General features: G+C 51.6%; 1 protein-coding gene across 1 annotated transcript; it reads left to right on the top strand.

Annotated features, from left to right (window-relative positions):
* Window positions 1-6,287: 6,287 nt before the first annotated feature.
* Iqca1l (IQ motif containing with AAA domain 1 like) lies at window positions 6,288-18,310 on the top strand. The gene is made up of 19 exons (XM_017801699.1): window positions 6,288-6,298; window positions 6,773-7,100; window positions 7,664-7,783; window positions 8,545-8,730; window positions 9,366-9,437; window positions 10,754-10,959; window positions 11,740-11,824; window positions 12,210-12,314; window positions 12,448-12,523; window positions 12,851-12,957; window positions 13,627-13,710; window positions 13,803-13,864; window positions 15,247-15,329; window positions 15,464-15,571; window positions 16,151-16,350; window positions 16,607-16,693; window positions 16,984-17,161; window positions 17,458-17,696; window positions 18,206-18,310. Exons 1-19 carry the CDS (start codon window positions 6,288-6,290, stop codon window positions 18,308-18,310), a joined length of 2,442 nt encoding a protein of 813 aa, XP_017657188.1.
* The last annotated feature ends 80 nt before the right edge of the window (window positions 18,311-18,390 follow it).

Genomic DNA, 18,390 nt, shown 5'->3' with positions numbered 1-18,390 from the left:
CCCACAGTGGTCTGGGCCCTCCCACATCACTCATCAAGAAGATGCCCCTCAGACATGGCCACAGGCCAATCCAATAGAGGAAATTCCCCACTTGAGGCCCCCTCAACTCAGGTGTGTCAAGTTGACACTAAAGCTATCCAGCACACAGGCAATACACACATACACATAAAAAATAATAAAATATTTTAAAAAATCAAAAAAAGTAAAAAATATAAAAAATAGTTTAAAAAAAGAAACACTGTGTGTGATGGTACATGCCTTTAATTCCGGAACTTGGGAGGCAGAGGCAGGTGGATCTCTGTGAGATCGAGGCCAACCAGGTCTATATAGTGAGTTCTAGGCCAGCTGAGGCTACAGGGAGACCCTGTCTCAAAAAGACAAAAAAGAAAAATTTCAAAAAAATATTCAAAAAGAAAAAAGATGTTAGTCAATTCTGTCCTTGTGCCAGTGTCAGAGTAAACCTGCAAAAACTAAAATGGCCACAATTGTCACTAAGCCATATAATCATATGGACCACAGTCACTCTATATATGGTCCATTGCCAAAAACATTATGCAGCATGTAACTACAGATTAGTTGAAAATACAGTTTCCTAATTCTGTTGGCCACTGGAAGGAAGCTGGTAAGGAGACCTAGGCTCCTGTCAGTGGCCTTCTAGAAAGCTCCATTAACAAAATGGAACTGCTGCTCCTCCAGGGGCACCATGACATCCATCTGTATCTCTGTCAGGCCATAAACTAATCATGAACTCCTTTCTGAATATCTTTGAGTGGCTGGCTGGCAAGGCTGGCTGGCTGGCCCACCCAGTCAGGACAAACCACTTTGACTTCCTGGGATGTCCAGACTGCTGTATGTCTGATGCTGCCTGGGGAGAGAGCCAAGCATGCTGTTATCAAAGGGCACCAAGGCCAATTACTACCTATACCAGTTCCAAGAAACCCCGGCCCTGCCATAAATACAGTGCCTATTCCCGTGCACAGAGGTGATGTGAAAAAAGGATGTGTGACACCATGGTGTGGTCTGAGGCGAGGGTGTCCTCAATTTTTGAAGAGACCATAGGCCGAATCATATCACTTTTCATAAAACTGCTATCTGGAGATAGCCCACAAATGGCAGGTGACATGCTTTCTAAATAAACAACTGTTTTGACTAAGTGAGCTGCAGCAGAGCTGAGCCTGAGACCAGAGAACTGCACTTCTGCTGTTTCTGTCTCTGGGCCCACAATTTCTAGGATGTTGTACTAGTTACTTTTCTGTTGCTGTGATAGAAACACTGACCAAAGCAACTTATAAAAGGAAAAGTTTATTTGAGCTTATTGTTCCAAAGGGGCAAGAGTCCATTATGGTAGGGAGGCATGGTGGCAGAGGTGGCTGGAGGAGGAGGGGAAGCTAGGCTCAATATCTTCCAGCAGGCACAGAAGCAAGAGAGCAACTCCAGATCTGGCAAGGCTTAAGAGCTCACTAAACCTGCCCCCAGTGACATGCTTCCTCCAGGATACCCACACCTTCTAAGACCTCCCAAAACAGTGCTACCAACTGGGAACAAAATGTCCAAATACTTGGAGCCTATGGGGGACATTTTCATTCAAACCACCACATTACACCCCCTGACATCCATAGGCTCATGACCATATAAAATGTACAATGCATTTAGTCCAACCTTAAAAGTCCCCATAGTCATTACCAGTCTCAGTACTATTCAAAAGTCCACAGTCCAAAGTCTCTTCTGAGATTCAGGGAAATATCTTAACTGTAAGCCCTATAAAATCAAAAGACAAATTATATACTCCCAACATACAGTGGAACTGAACACACATTCCCATTCTAAAAGGGAGGGATGGAGGCATAGTAAGGAAATACCAGACCAAAACAAGACCGAAAACCAGCAGGGCAAATACCAAGTCCAGTAGCTCCATGTCTAACTTCTGGGACTTTACTTCCAAAGAGCTTATAGATGACTCAGCATCTCCAACTTTGCTGCATGCAACATACATCTCTCTCTGTGGTTGGTACCACTCCCTGTATGCAGGTCTTCTTGGCAGATGCTTCACAGCTCTGGCACTACAAACGTCTCCTTGGGCTCTCCACTGCCACCCAGGCTTCACCTTCACAGCTTCATGCAATGGCCCATATTCTTTATGCAGGTGAACCCCTGCTGCATGCTGCCTGGCCTCGGCAGCTCTCTGAAACCAAGGAGGAAGAATTGATGACCTCTTCACTCTTGTATCATTCATGCTTCTAAAGCCAGCACCAGGTGAACAACACTGCCAAGTTTGACCGCAAACTTGGGATGGACCCCAGCTTTCTTTATCCATTTTAGAAGCTTAGCTTTTCTCTTCAATGACCCCTGCAGCATTTTCCTTTCCAAGTTGGAGGCTTAACTGGGTGTAGTCTTGCCCTGGAGGCACTCTCTCCATTGTTTAAGTGCAAATATGTAGGCCCCTCCTTAATCACTTTAATCTCCTTATCAAAGGGATCCTCTCCAGCACATACCAGGGTTCCAACATTTATCTTCCTAGTGCTCTTTTTCAATCCATCCTGTACATTCTGTATTTCTTTCTGCCCCATTTGCTCTTTTTCACTGTAAATCTGTATAATAATCACCATTAATAGCCACACCACCATTTCTATGTTATGCTGTCTTGAAATTTCTTCCACCAGAGAAATTAGTCCATGGTTTTTCAACTTAGCCTCAGGCAAGCTTTTTGGCTGTGGGCAGACTCCAGCCAGACTCTTTGCCAAAATAGCCCAAGTGCTGTTTAAGTCCTTATTTCCCTCTGGAACTACATTGCTCTCAGCACTACTTTCTCCCAGGCCCCTACTAGAATGGCTTGCTAAGCTCTGCTTACAGCAATCAACTGCTTTTCTAGACCAAACTTACAAAGTCTTTCACATTCTTCCAAAACCCCACATGGTCAAGTTCTTCACAGTCAACATCCCACTCCTGGTACCAATACTGTATTAGTTACTTTTCTGTTGCTGTGATAGAAACACTGACCAAAGCAACTTATGAGAGCTCTCTAAGCCTGCCCCAAGTGACATGCTTCATCCCAATAGTCACACCTTCTAAGACCTCCCAAAACAGTGCCACCAACTGGGGACAAAATGTCCAAATACTTGGAGCCTATGGGGGACATTTTCATTCAAACCACCACAGATGTGTTCCTTTCAGATATAGGCTTGTGAGTCCATCTCTCATCCATATCATTGTAGCCTACGTAACAAGCACTGGGTTAGCAGATTTGCACAGTACAGATTTGCTTATTTGTTTGTTTAGGAGGTGTTGCTGGTGACTGAACTCAGAGCCTTATATAAATCTATTCTCTTTTCTAAGATTTAGTTCCATTTTATGTGTATGAGTGTTTTTCCTGTATGTTATGTAAATATACTATGTGTGTGCCTGGTACCTTTGGAAGTCAGAAGAGGGCTCAGACAATGCTCTTTAAACCACTGAGCCATCTCTCCAGCCCTCTTTTTTTTTTAAATAGGGTTTCACGTAGTCCAGGCTGGCCTCAAGCTCCCTATGTAGCTGAGGATGACTTTGAACTTCTGATCCCTTCTTCCTCCATCTCCCCAGTGCTGGGATTATAGGCATGTACCACCATGCTCAGTATAGTTGGTACTGGGGATCAAACCCAGGACGTACTATGTGGGAGACAGGCTTGAGCCTAGGGTGAAAGTCTTATTGACAGCCATACTGCAGGTCCAAGGCAATGGCCCAAACGCTGGAGCCACAAGGAACACCTTGTGACATTTGTTCCCATTGGCAGACCATGAGACTGATGCTTAGAGCTCGCCACTCCTAATCACCACCCTTGGAATCCAAAATTGCAACACTTAGATATTGCAACAGTCAGGGTCAAGTGGTTTCCAGGAATCCAGGCTCTGTAATCTGAAACCCAGTATGCTAATGAGGCATCCTACCCACTATTCTGTGATAGGACCTTAAGTCTGTTATGCTAATAATACGCTGTCTGTTATGCTAATAAGGTATCCTACTTGATGTACTGTGATAGGACACTAAACCTGTTATACTAATGAGGTATCCTACTTGCTGTGCTGTGATTGGACCACCACCCCTATATAAGCTTGTGCCTTCCTGCAATAAACCAGATCTGTGTCACTGAACCTGGTCTCCTGTGTCTGAATGCAGCTCTGCTGACACAGTCTCCTCACCAGCCCTGGGATCTGGGACCAGGTGGGCAGAAGAGCGACCTCAGCCCAGGATGAGCGGAGGAACAGCCTTGACACCCATGAGAACGAAGGAGCGGTGCCTGTGAGAACAGAGGAGCAGCCGCTGCTGGTGGTGACCACAGTACTACATACTAGGCAAGCATGCTACCAACTGAGCCACATCCCCAATGCACAAATCTATTCTTTAAGATACACAATCTGAGCCCAGAGTGATGGCTCACATCTGTAATTCCAGCACTCAGGAAGCATAGGCAGACCAGACTGCCTCAAATTTGAGGCCAGTCTGGGCTACAGAGTGTGTGATTCTGCCTCAAATAACAAAACCAAAAAATTTACACACATGCACACACAACTGTAGGTTGGACCAGTTTCTAAATAATCTGCTGAAATCTGGGATTTTTAAAATTTCCCCTAAATTTCCCCTAATAGCCTCTTTCCCCTCAACTTAAAATCTAGTGGGGATGTTTTGAAGATTCCTACCTTTTCTTCCAATTGCATTTTGAAACATCTGAAAAATGTTCAACACAAAAGAATTTCAGTTACGTCTCCACTCACCTGACCTTCACCTAGACTCCCTGATTGGCATCTGACATGTTTTCTTCTTCCTATCAGTGCCCTAAAGATCTGCCATTCTCCTCTAAGCTTGGAGAGCATGGAACAGAGGGCAGGGACTTCGGTCTGAAGTTATCTATGTGGCTGACAGACTTGGCTTGTGGCCTTGAGCTTCACGTACTGAAAGGCCCCATCTTGTGACGTCGGCTGACATCTGGCTTCTGTGAGCAGCGTGCACTTCATTGGCATTTTCGCATAGCTCAAGACTCGTGTTGAGATTTCATGAGCTGAGACTCAATGACCAACATTTGGGCCCCACAACTGAGGAGGAGATCCAGGGACCCAGACCCTAGAAATCTGGCCCGAGCCTCACTCTGTTCCATTTGAGCACTTTGTTTGACACTTTGACAAGGAAGATGCGATGCATGGGCCAGAGTACTTCATCACCTGGGATCACATGAGGAAAGTGAGCTCCACTGCCTCTCAGCTCTAGAATGGAATCTACATATGAACGGTATCCGGTATCCTCCAAGCACTATTCTCTGTAATAAAGAGAGTCCTCTTTTGTGCCTCTCTCTCCTGCCTCCCTTTTCACCTTTATCTTTCCTCCCTCTCTTTCTTCTCTTCCATCCTTCCTTCATTCCCTCTTGCTCCTGCTTAATACTGATCTCCAAAGATGACCCCTAGCTAACCAAAATCAGGCTGCTGCTAGCAGAATGGTCTGTATTTCTGAAGAATGAGCTCCTGAGCCTGTAGCCATGTCAGTCCCCATCCATAGCTGACACTCCCAGACGCCACTGTGTGGCACCCACTACACTCTTTCATAACATCTCAACATAACATCCAAACCGTGTGGATCCCAGTGAGGGTGCATGGCTAATGCTTACTATCACACAGGGGAAGTTGAGACTGCAGGACTGTCTGACCACAAATCCAATGCCTTTCCTGTTCCTATCACACAGGCCTCCCAGGACAGTCATACAAGAGTAAAGGCCAGGCTGGGAAGGTGGTTCAATGTGCGCTTATCATGGACACCACGCCCTGGTTCCATCCCTGAAAAGAAGCAAAGCCAAGGGGCTGCTGGCATGTGCCACTGTGCACCCTGATCCTCAGGAGGCTGAGGCAGGGGAGCAGTTGAAACCAGCAACCAACATAATAAAACTGTATCTGGTTTCCTCTGGATGAGAACTGGCAGTTGGAGTGCTGCCTCTGGAACAAATACTTATCCTGAGCGTCCAGGCTTATAGATGACTTCAAAGGAGACTGCTGTCTATTTGACAGACACAAGAGAAGCCACTGTTGTCTCACACCCGGTCCTGGCCTTTCTGCAGCTACTGTCCATAGGCCTTTCTGTCTGCAGCTTCAGCTTTGACAAGTGTCCCCAGCCCTGCACTTCCCAGCTGCACCTCTCACCTTTAGAACTTAGGCACAATGGGTCAGAATTCTTCAAACCAGGCTATTCTGCCCCTGGCTTCCTGGGAACCACAGAGCTTTGCAGGTTCTATCACTAGCTCACGAAGGGCAGAGACGGGAGTGGACACCATGTCTGAGGGGTGAGTGAACGCTGGGGAGAGGGGAGGCGCCCTGGTGTGGACAGCAAAGAGCAATGAAGTGCCTCACTGGCCCTGAGAGACCAGGCAGAGAGGAGAGCTGGGTGCTAGCAGGCCCTGGGTGGGTCCTAGGCATTCTCACCGCTCCTGGCTGCCTCTAGACGTCCCTTCGTTCCAGGAGCCCAACCCCAACCCCGCACCCCCAACCCCAGGCTATGTACCTCCTGCGCAAACCCTCAGACCAGAGCCAGGTCTTCACTCTTTGCTAATCCATCAAGACCCCCCCCCAAGACCCTAATCTCACAGCTTCTCCAAACCAGGCCGGGTGCCCACTCTTTCCCAGCTGGCCTTCGCTCTGCTGAAGTCCACTGTGGCATCATGAGGGACAGCCCTCTGGAACCCCAAGCTCGCAGTTCTCCAAGGGCAGCAGCTCCGTCCCCTCTCCGTGGTTCAGCGCAGTGTGTGCTTTCTCTCCAGAGCTTACCAACGCCTCTGGGAGGCCTCCCACGTCACCCTGCAAGAGGCGCTGGACCGAGAGCCGCCTCTGCTCGAACCCGTGCCCATCCAGGAGCGGCAGAACTTCCAGTACAGGCTCTCGTTGCTCTATCTGTACTACCTGGGGCTGTTGCGCCGCTTCGACACGGCCTACGACCAGATGGTGCAGCCGCAGAAGCGCCGGCTGCTGCGGCGCCTACTGGACGCGGTGGCGGGCCGGGTGCTGGAGCTCAAAGAGGAGATGGTGCGCGTGGACCTGTGCGAGACCCACTGCCTGGACCGTGTGCTGCAGGACCTCAAACTGACCCCGGTGCGCCGCAGCCACATCCCGCAGGGAGGGGGCGGGGCTCGGAACTCCGGCCCCCACCTAGCCACGCCCCCGTCTTGGGGTGTGAGCCAGGGACCGGTCTCGACCAGCTGGAATCATAGTGCTGAGACTTTGGGGAACAGAGGGTCAGGCCGATCAAGGCCAGGGCTCAGTCATTGTCCCATAATCAAGGCAGTCTCAAAGTTTCCCTGACCAGCTACCAGCTTGCAGTAGTGGACTTTAGAGTGGGGAGAAAAGAGTCCCTGGGTCCTGCGTTCTCCTATGGGAGACAGAACGGCTAAGGCTCTGCGGTTGATTCTGGGCCCTAGTCAGGTTAGTCAGGTTTGGTATCCTCCACAGTTGAACTCACCCGGATGTGTGTTGACAAGAAAGGCATGACCCTTGGGGGAGTCTACCTCATAATCTAGAACCAGTCAGTTTCCCACCCCAGGACTCTAGGAGAAGGAAGAGTGTAGGGGAACATAGTAGAGACTGAAAATGGCAGCAGGGGGGCCAGAGGGCCTGGGTTTCCAGCTCCTGACCCTCCCCCACCCATTGCCATACAGGCAGACCTGGAGGTTCCCATCCCTAAATACTTTAAGCTGGAACAATCTAGCACTATAAAGGGGCGACAGCAGATGCTGGCTGAGATCCTGAGCAGACTGGAACCACTGATCTCCCAGGAGGTAATGTTATCAGTCATTAGGGTCAGAGCCTAAGCCCTGGCAGCTTTAATAAGATAGGCTCAGCTCCACCACCCCTCAACAGGCCAATTAAAGAGACAATGAAAGAGCAGCAAAGATTTATTCAACAGTGGCTACATTGGGAAGAGGCACAAAGAGGCCAGTTCCTCTTCAGGGTCATAGCATGAGGTTTAGGTTTTGTAGAGGGCCCAGAGTATGCATAAGTAGCTATCCCCTCAAAGCCCTGCCTGCCATTGCCTGGGCTCCATCTCCTGCAGGGTGGTCTGACAAGTTGTTAGTGCTGTGTAAAAATCTCTTCCTGGGACAGGAGCTCTCCCTCTGGCTGGCTCCAGGCTCCCAGCATTTTCCTTCTCCTAGCTTGAGATTCCTGGAGAAATTCCAACTCCTTGGGGTTTGTTGTCTCAATAGTCTGATAGGCAAAGGGAAGGGCACATGTATCACTTTAGAAAACTTCATTCCTTCTATGACAGTCACTGCAGGGCACCCTCCCAGGCTGTTCGTACATCACCTGTTCCAGGACAGATAGGCCCTGCACTGCCCTACTCCCACCTCAGATTGCTCCTTGCCAATCCCCAGCCTCTTTCAAGGGTGTTCTTCATTCCCTGTAACCCTCTAACACAAGATAAGTTTCAAGTACCTGAGCCTATGTCCCAGTGCATCCTTCACAGCTGGTCTCCCAGCTGCCTAACCTGGGTACAAGCTCCCCTCATGTTTCCCTGCTCTTTTGTGCCCACTCTGGCCAGAACTTTCCAGTAATGAGCCGGACTGAGGCCATAATTCTAGTGCAAAGTGCTGAGCGGGCCAGGCAGGGCCGGCTCCGAGCCACCTTCACGCGAGAGATTCAGAAAGAGGAGGAACGAGATCGGAGGATTCGGGAGGATGGGTGGCAGAAGATCAGTCAGGATCAAGGAGCTATTGTCATACAGAAGGTAACCCTGGGTGCCCAGGAAGAGGGTCAGGGTAGAGTCACCTTCTCCAGGATGCTGCTGAGCTGAGCAACTAATCCCAGGAGCGCAGGTGCCTGGATGGAGCCTGTGGTCCCACATCTCAATGGTAACCCAGGGACCTTAATCAGTCAATAAACCAAATGCACCCACCCGTGTATCTGGATGGGAGTGCCTGGCAGCTGGGAAAACACACTGGTCCAGCTCTGCACTTAAGTCTGGGAGAAGTCGTGGCCCATTTCTGGCCCAGTTCCCTTAGGTCAAAATGAAAGGGAACTGGGAAAGCTGCACAGAGCCAGCAGTAGCACTGTGTTCCTGGGTAGAGCCAAATACTTATTCCAGCTGCTACAGAAATTCCCAGAAGGGAGCATTGGAAACTTCTGTTGAACTCTGACCCGTGTCTCTAAAAGAGATACAGCAGGTTAGGGTAGAGGTGAGAAAGAGGGGAGGTCTGGGAGGCTCAGGTGTCTACCAACCATCCTGAACTGTTCCTGGTCAGTGTGCAATTGCACCTGTGGAGGAGCCGCCCTCTGCCCCACCTAAAACTGCTGTGCCGAGACCCTAGGCCTGAGGTCACATGGTATGGAGATCATGTGAGTGGCACATGTCCCTGCCCTCAGGTGTGGAAAGGTTACTTGCAGAGGAAACACATTCAACAGGATCGGCGAGCGGAGATGGAGTTCATCAGCATGGTGAGCCCTCCCTGGCCCACAAAGGAGCCTGTTCACCTTTTGGGTTCTCTGCACTCCTGCCTCAGGGCACGTCCCTCTCTAGCCCCTCACTGCCTATCTGCCCTCTACTGAGGTACTGCAGGAGACCCTGGGGGAGAGAAAAGCATCAGAACCCCAAAGTCATGGAGTCACATCCCTCCCTACCTCCTTCCTCAGCAAGAGCATTTTGAAGAATCTCAGATGGGATGAGGGGTGGGGGGGAACAGTGGCACAGAGCACCCTGAACCTTGCATCCCTGTCCCAGCCAGGAGAGACTGTAGAGATGGACCCAGAAGAAGTAAGAGGACTCAGGGCCAGCAGGAACACCCCACGGGTCCCCCAAGTTTCATCTAGTCTCAGGGAACCACTGGGGCCCATGTTGGGAGTAGGAACACACCCCTAATCAAGGATTTGTGAGGTCGCAAGCCCCCCCACTTGCTACAGGGGCCAGAACTAGCTTCTCTGCTCTAAGTGTGGCTGGGCCCATGGGGACAGGGAGCCTTGTGTGTTGCACATATCCACGTGTGTGTCCAATTGTAGTGAGGAGCCCTGCTCTCTCAAGATGTCCTCTGTTCTCAGACCCTTCACTCATCCAGCAAGGGTCACACTCTAGGGAAAGGGCTTTGCCCCTGGCAGATCCTGTGGAGACCTGGCTGGCAGAGGGACAGGGGAGGGGTGAGGCTAGGGTCACGGGAACTAGAAGGAAGGCTTTCCCAATCCTGCAGGTTAGGATGGCTACCAAGGGGGCTGCTGTGTGGGAGCAGGGGTCAAAGACTTGCTAGGGGGCTGCAGAGCTGGACCCCCAGGAGGGAGAGCAGGGGTGGGGGCACAGCAGTGTGTGAGGAATGAGCCTGGCCGCCCGGGCCCATCAACACTGTGAGCTCAGCGTTTTCAGTAATTGTCTCTGCGCAGAGTGATATTTAAAATACATTTGGGAGCCAATGAGGCGGGAAAGTGGCTGTGAGAGTGCTGCCAACTCGGCTGCCGGGCGGGGCATGCGTGGGGGCTGGGGCCACAGGCTCGGGGGGAGGGTTGCTGGGGGGAGCGGGAGGAGGGCTAACCGGATGCATCTAGCAAACTCATTACCAGGGTAATTTACACAGACGAATTTCGGCTCCAAACACAATTTCTCCTGATGCAGGCATGCTCGCTGTTCCGTGAGGAAGTGTGCATGAGACTTGGGTGTGTCGGGGGGACTAGTGGGGGCAGGTGTGTGTGTCTAAGGATGGGGCTTCGACCTCCCATGCCGAAGCCTGACACCCCAACACCCTGACACCCTGCCTCTCCACTCCTCCCAGCTCCCCTCATCCAACCAGGTGGCACACTTGAGCATCATCACCCAGGCCTGCCAGGGGGAGGAGGCCCGGAGGGTCCGGCAGACAGAAAAGGAGGAGGAGTTCCAGGATGCCATATCAAAGATTCATCATACCCTCACAGAGACGGAGGGGCCTGACATGAAGGAGAAGATGAAGACGGAAATCCGACAGTGGTTTATTGAGTGCCAGTCAGTATCCACAGCCTCTTAATCCCTGTTCCTGCCTCACCTAGTTGTTTCCGGAACTGCTCCCATTTCATTCCCCAGCCTACTTTCTCCTTTAGTCCCATTGCCCTTTTTCCTCTATCTACCCGTACTCCCTCCTAACACTCTTGGCCTAGACCTTGAACCGCCACTGTACAGACCCAGCTCCACACATGAATTATCATTTCCATGAGGGAAGATGCCAGGGTAACATGGGAAGAGCACTAAGAATGACCCTGTGGCAATCGGCCCTTTCCATTCTAAACTAGCCATTCCCTCCATTGTCTCCCATCTCTGGGTCTTTCCTTCCATCCATCCATTCCACTTCCCTCCTTCCTTCCATCTGCCTAACTACCCCATCTGTGTGCCTGTCCACATATTCATCTGTCTGTCTGTCTACCCATCCCTCCATCCACTCATCATCCTTTCTTCCTTCTGCCTAACCACCATGCCTGTATGCTTGTCTACTCACTCATCTAACCGTCTATCTATTCACTTAATCATCTGCCCACCCATCCCCCCTCCATCCATCCCTCCACCCACCTACCCACCCACCTCTCCCTTCCTCCACCTACCCATCCCTCCATCTACCCATCCATCCCTCTATCCACCCATCCAGCCCTCCTCTACCCATATACATCCTTCCATCCACCCATCCCTCCCTCCACCCATTCATCCCTCCATCCATCCACCCACCCATCCATCCATTCCCCACCCATCTATCCACCCACTCATCCACTCTCTAACTACCTTAAATCCACTTAGTGCCCTTACTGGTCGGTTCCCTGATTATCCAGATGAGTCTTCAGGTGGATCCTATCTGATCTTTGCAGACAAGACTCCAGATCAGGTACCCCGGAGGTGGGGACAGGCTCAGCCTGAGGTTACAGACAATAGTGCATGTAAGCTGAGGGTGGCAGTGGGTGTGGAAGGATCCATTTCCGTGGAGACAGCTATAGCAGCTAGAAAGACTGTATGGGGCTGGAGAAGGCAGCCATGGCCCTGGAGAGGGAACAGTCTGGTGAGACCATTAAGGTGCCCAAGGTCCCTGTGGCGCAAGTGTGGGCAGCACCTCTGATGAGGACCCTCTTCCTCAGCATCCTGTCCTCGCACACTCAGCTCTCTCCATTCTGGCAGTTCCCCTAGGCTGGGAAAATCCTGGACCTGCCTGTGTGTGGCCTTGGGTCCTCTCACTTCTATGAAAGCCCCAAAATGCTGTTTGTTGTCTGTTCCAGGTGCAAATGGAGCTGGAGATGCAGGCCCAGGAGAGTAAAAAGGGGCAAGAGAAGGGTAAGGAAAAAGAGGAGAAAAGAGAGAAGAAAAAAGAGAAAGTGAGGACGGTAAGCCCGCCCCCAGCACGCGGGGAAGGTGGGCAGGGAGGAAGCAAGCTTGCAGGGCGCATGACAGGAAAGCTGGGCAGTCTGTGAGAGGTGGAGGTGAGGGAGCCAAGGTCAAAGTGCATTTCTGTTCTAGGAACCAGAAGTGATGTTCAAAGTGTTGCCATCCAAAGTCATCCCTATGATTAACGCTGGTCATGAGGAGTACATGAGTAAGAAGGGAGAGGGCCAAGGATGTGCTGGGCCTGTGGGGGCCTTGAGGCCCTAGGTCATGGGGAAAGTGGGTGTCTGCTGTAGAGCCATGAGGCGGTACATGGGGTGTGACTCTGGGAGCTGAGGTGTGATGTTAAAGGAGTGATTGGTGGTTGATTGGGTGGGAGTGTTACTGGTTTTCTTCTGAGTCCTGGGGTCAGGAGGTCATGCCTAGGGCAGCGCTGGGCAACCAGCTAGGGAACTAGCTAAGGGGATTTGTGTATGTGTTCATGTGGCACACACACAAGACTTGCACCTTCACACATCCCTCCACCATCTGTGGGCAGATGTGTGGAAGAACAGGTTCGACAACAAACATCCCAGCCAGAGCTTTGATTCTGAGATGCTCAGGGAAGAGAAGCGGAAGCAGGTGGAGGAGGAGATCCGGGTACAGGTATGAGGCTCCCAAGCTGCTCTCACAGGCCCTGAGTCCATCACCAGAACCTCCAACTGCTACAGACCTCGCCCTGGCCCTTAGTCCCCCACCCTGGCACCCAGCCAATTCTCTGTGGACCCCATTCTTTGTGCATAGGCCTGGCTCCAACTGCCACCCTGTCACCCCCACTCTCCTCAGCTTCCCCTGTGTCCCCTTCCCACCTAGGGACCAGCAGGGATATGAGGGCAAGGAAGGGCCTCTGAGCCAGCGACTGGGTGTGGGACTGCGCATGTCCCTCCCACCAACCTCCATGCTTGTTCCCCCAGAGCTATCATTTTTTCAGTCCCCATCCTAAGGTAGGTCCTAGTTTCCAGGGGGCTCATATAAAAAAGCAAGCTGCTCAGGCCACAGAGATTTCCAGAGGTGACTCTCAGGTTCCAACTTAATCTTGGGGGCTCCTACCCATGTTGATTGCTGGTGAGGGTGGTTCTCTATATCATGGATTCAGTGGATTCAGATCTGGTGTGGACCAGGTATAAGGGAGGGAAACCAGCCAAGCCTCTCTCTTGGGAAGGCCTTGGTGGCTGTCCCCACCTCTCTCCTTCCCCATTCTTCCCTGATTCTCCTCCTCCTCTCCCACCTATCTCTCTCCTGTCCTGCCCAACCTACACCCTGCCACGTCCCCAGGTGGATGAGCTGATGAGGCAGGAGCTGAAGAACTTGCGTCTGGCTGTGGACAAGGAGGAGGACAGACCCATGAAGGCTCTAAAGGCAGATTAGGGTCTGGGACTGGGCAGGGGTAGGGGGACACAGGGATAAGCAGGGAGCAGAGGACAATCGCGTGTGCATTCATTTACCACCAGAAAAAGTCTGGAAAGAGAACCGGGAAGGAGGAGAAGAAGGAGAAAGATCTGACCCCAGACAGGTAGTAGATCCTGTGGCACTTATCTTGTGCTGTGCGTGTTGGGGGCGGGGGGTCTGGATGGAATCCCTGATTGTGGTCTTTGTTCTTCATTTTGTGGCATTAGGGAAGTTACTTCACCTTTCTCGATCCCCTGACCTTGTCCGCCAATTCCTGTCTTTAAAAATGAAAAAGTAAGCTGGGTGTGGTGGCACATGCCTTTAATCCCAGCACTTGGGAGGCAGAGGCAGGCAGATCTCTGTGAGTTCAAGGCCAGCCTGGTCTACATAGTGAGTTCCAGGACAGCTGTGGCTACAGAGAGACCCTAGACAGCTGAGGCTACAGAGAGACCCTGTCTCAGAAAGACCAAAAAAAAAAAAAAGAAAAAGAAAAAGTGGGGGCTGTGGAGATGGCTCTATAAAGTCCTGCCATGCAAGCCTGAGTTCAGAACCCCAGAGCCCATGGTAAAAAGCTGGCATGGTGGTACTCACCTGTGAATGGGAATAGGTAGGGGATGGTGATACGGAAACAGGTGGATCCCTGAGGTTCATTGGCTAGTTAGTCTAGCCGAATTGATGAGCCTTAGGTTCAGTTAGAGACCCTGCCTGAAAAAATACAAGTGGAGCCATGCACACTTTGATCCCTGCACTTTTGAGAGAGAGGCAGGCAGACTTCTGGGAGCTAGAGGCTGGTCTGGTCTACATAAGGAGTTCCAGGTCAGTTGAGGCAACAGGGAGACCCTGTCTCAAAAAAAATAAATAAATGTGGAGAGCGATCAAGAAAAGCTAGCTGATGTTGACCTACACACACATGCATGCACATCTACACGAACCTGCATGCACACACCCACGTTGGCAAGTTTGTACCCCATATATACAATATACACAGCCAATGGCAAAGCAGAACATATGTAGGGTTTATGATCACATAGCTTGTCCCTCTGACCTTCGTTCTGTCCATCTGTCCCTCCATCTCTCCCTGGACTCCCTCTTGGGACACTGAGAGGCTCATCCAAAGCCTTCTACCCACTGATGTCTGTTGCCTAAGGGCCTTCTAGAAAGATTCTCACTCTACTCTTGGTTTGGGGAAGGGGAACAGAAGGTGGTGCTGAACCCAAATTTCAAATGGTGGTGGACATAAGAGGTTGATGGGGAGTGTCACAGGGGCCAGTGGCCTTTGTCACATACCCTTCACTCCACAGGGCATCCACTATGGGGCACCTGTGCCCTGACGCAGTGGTTGGGACCTCATCTTCTAGTTCTGGCTGTCCAGGCACTCTGTTGATGTTTCTGACCACAAGATGTTACCCAGAGGATGCTTTGCCCCTTCTTGTGCCCACAGCCCCTTACCTCTACCTCCCTTTTTCTTTGTCCCCTCTCACTAATGTCTGTACTGTCCTCCATCAGGTCTGTGGACTCATTGTTTGAAGAGCTTGTCGTTATTGGCATTATAAAGAAGAACGTGATTGTGGCCCTGAAAGACTATGTTGGTGAGGCCCTTTCCCATGCCCTGCTCCCAAGCAGCCTTTTCCCCTTCCTGAGGCCTCTCTTCCAGCAGATCTCTCCTCCAGACAACCTCCCCCAAGAGTGCTCCTCACCAGATGGTCCTTCCCTGTCCCCTCAGGTGACTGCCTCTATCTCGGATCCACTCTGACATTGGCAAACAAGATGCCCATGCCCTCCCTGTTTGATATACGACAGAACATAGCCTTGTATGGGGTCCTTAGACTGGGTAAGAAGGGGAAGGGCTTGGGTCCAAAGGAGCATGACTGAGGTGGGTATGTGCAAGTCTGGTTCTCCCTAACCCTAGTGGGTATAAGACCTCTTGCTTTCCCAGATTCTGCTGGCAGTCACACCCACACTGTGCCTCTCCAGAGATTAAATGAGCCCCTGACTTGTTGAGGGCCTGAGTGCCATCCTCAACCCCAAGTGGCATTCCATGGTCAGTCTTATTTTCAGAAGGACAGCCTTGCTTATTAAATAAAGCAGACTCCAAAGGCAGATGAGGCCAGCAGCTTTCCAAAGCAGTGTGTCACACGCCTTTCAACTCTGCCCACCTGAGTCCAGGAGTTGAAACATGTGGTATGGAAAACAGCAGGGCCCCATGTACAGTTCCCCACTGTAGAGGTTGCTAAATATGTTGCTGCTGTAGAGTTGGGGAGCTTCTCAGGTGTTGGGGGACAGTAGCAAGACCCAAGTCTGCACCTCACCCTATCAGCTCCAAGACCTGGTGGAACTTTCCAGGCTCTTTTTCTAGCCTTCTACCCAATGCTGGTCCATGGCCTGCCCAGTCCTATCTACTTCCTCCCAGGCTCCCAAGACATACATTCCATAGCTCCCCATGTCCGCTCCATCCTTCTGGTGGGACCCTCTGGCATGGGGAAGAAGATGTTGGTCCATGCAGTATGCACAGAAACCGGTGCCAACCTCTTCGACCTGTCACCCAGCAACGTGATGGGCAAATACCCTGGCAAGAACGGGGCACAAATGCTGGTGCACATTGTTTTTAAGGTCTGGAGCCATGAGCTTTGAGTTGTCTTCTTTGGCTGGCAACAACAGCAGGGTGGGCTGTACACCTCTGGGGTATCTACCTGGTTGGTGAGATGTCAGGACCTGAAGGAGCTGGGGAAGGTGGGAGGAGAGGGAGGTAAGGGATGATAAGTGGAAGCTAGGGGCTCCAAGGTCAGCCATTGAGATCTCACCAGGTAGGGATGTGACCCTTGCCAGGGATGTCTGATGTCTGGTTTCCACACTCTGACCCATTCAGGTGGCCCGGTTCTTACAGCCCTCTGTGATCTGGATTGGAAATACTGAGAAGACCTTCTATAAGAAGGTTCCGAAGGAAGAAAGGAGGGTGAGAGCCTCGCCAGGGACTGTGGGCAGGGACCATGGGCAAGAAGGGCTGTGCCGATGGAATGCCAGAATCTTGGTGAGACTGGAAGTCTTGCCCAAGTCACTGGAAACTTCACCCAGTAGACCTTACCCAAGTCCTATGCTCTCAAATACCTTTTCCTTGTCTCAAAGCTGGACAGAAGGCCTCTCCCCTCCCCACTCAGGGCTGATGTGAGGCCAAGCATGAGAACACAGGGTCCCACAGGCCCAGCTACCAAGTCCCAATCTCTCCACCTTCCCTTCCTGGAGCAGATGGACCCGAAGCGATTAAAAAAGGACATTGTAAAGTCCATACGACTGCTGAGTCCTGGTGACCGGGTGATGCTGATAGGGACCACTGACTGGCCACAACTGGCTGAGACGAAGGCACTGTGCCGGTTCTATGAGCACATTCTCTTCATTCCTCGGCCAGATTATGCTTCCCGCTATGGTGAGGCCAGAGATGGAACCCAGGGGCGACCACCCTCCAGAGCCCATGCCCTCTCCCCATCTTCCATTGCAGCCCTGAGCCCTCAGCTTCAGGACCAAATGACAGAATGGCAGGTCTGGAAGGCCATCCATACACAAGCAGTCCAGTGCCCTGACTCCTGACTTCAGTGTCATGGGCACGGACAGGACACTTGTTTTCCTCAGGGTCTCCAATGCTGGGTGCTCAGCTAGAACAATCCCTACCTGTCGTTGTCCCAGACCTTCCTAGAGAGACACAGTGCTCTCCCCTGCCCACAGTACTCTGGAAGCACATGATAGAGGTCCGGGGAACACAGTTGTCCCAGAGCCTGGACATTAGTGCCCTGGCTAGAGTGTCTGATGGCTACACATCCGGTCACATTCTACAAGCCGTTCACTCAGTGATGACCAAACGGCGGCTCCAGCAACTGTCCAAGAGGCCACTGGCGGCTTCTGAGTTTGTGGGGCACCTAGCAAGGCTGGAGCCGATATACAGGGAGGAAGAGGAGAGCCTGAAGGTGAGGCTGCCAGGCCAGGATCTGGGGACTTGGCAGTGGCAGCCTGGAGTCAGAGCTCTGAAACAAGCCTGGGGCCCCACCCAGTGTTCCCTTTCATTACTGGAAGACAGTCAGGGTAAATGAAGTCGGGCTTCGGTTGGGAAATGTACAGGTAACACTATGTAGGGGCCTGAGGGCAGAACCCAGAGAGGGTCACCTTCGTGGGAGGAGCTCTGGGCTTCTTCTGGAACTAGAAACCACCCTTGATTTGATGACTAACCTCCAAAGGCAGGTTGACAGAAGGAGCCCCAGAAAGAGACTGGAGGTGGGGGAAGACATGCCCACCCAGAATGGCTGACACTATGGCCTGAAGTGTTTGATAGGGAGCAGGAGAAACTCCTGCTCTGATGGGATCCCCAGGCCCTGGAGGATGATGGGAGAAAAGCTGAAGAAACAGTCCACAGAGAGAGAAGGGGGAGGACAGAGGTAAGTGAGGGTGGCCTCCAGTGGACTTACCCCTGCCAATCCAGGACTGGTACTTCAAGACTCCACTGAGCAGGAAGAATATGAAGTTTAGCAAGGACCAGCAGGAGGCTGAGGATGCCAGGATGGTAAAGGAGAAGAAAAGGAAGTGATGGCTTGTGGGCGTCCGGGGTGTGCAGTGGGGACTGAGAAGTGTGCCTCCAGGGTGGAAGGGCCGGGAGGATGCATAAAT

This window comes from Nannospalax galili, unplaced genomic scaffold, assembly GCF_000622305.1.
Source record: "Nannospalax galili isolate Female #2095 unplaced genomic scaffold, S.galili_v1.0 scaffold302, whole genome shotgun sequence".
Classification (NCBI taxonomy): Eukaryota; Metazoa; Chordata; class Mammalia; order Rodentia; family Spalacidae; genus Nannospalax; species Nannospalax galili.
Note: the sequence above shows the minus strand (reverse complement) of the source record. Positions and strands in the feature narration are given on the sequence as shown.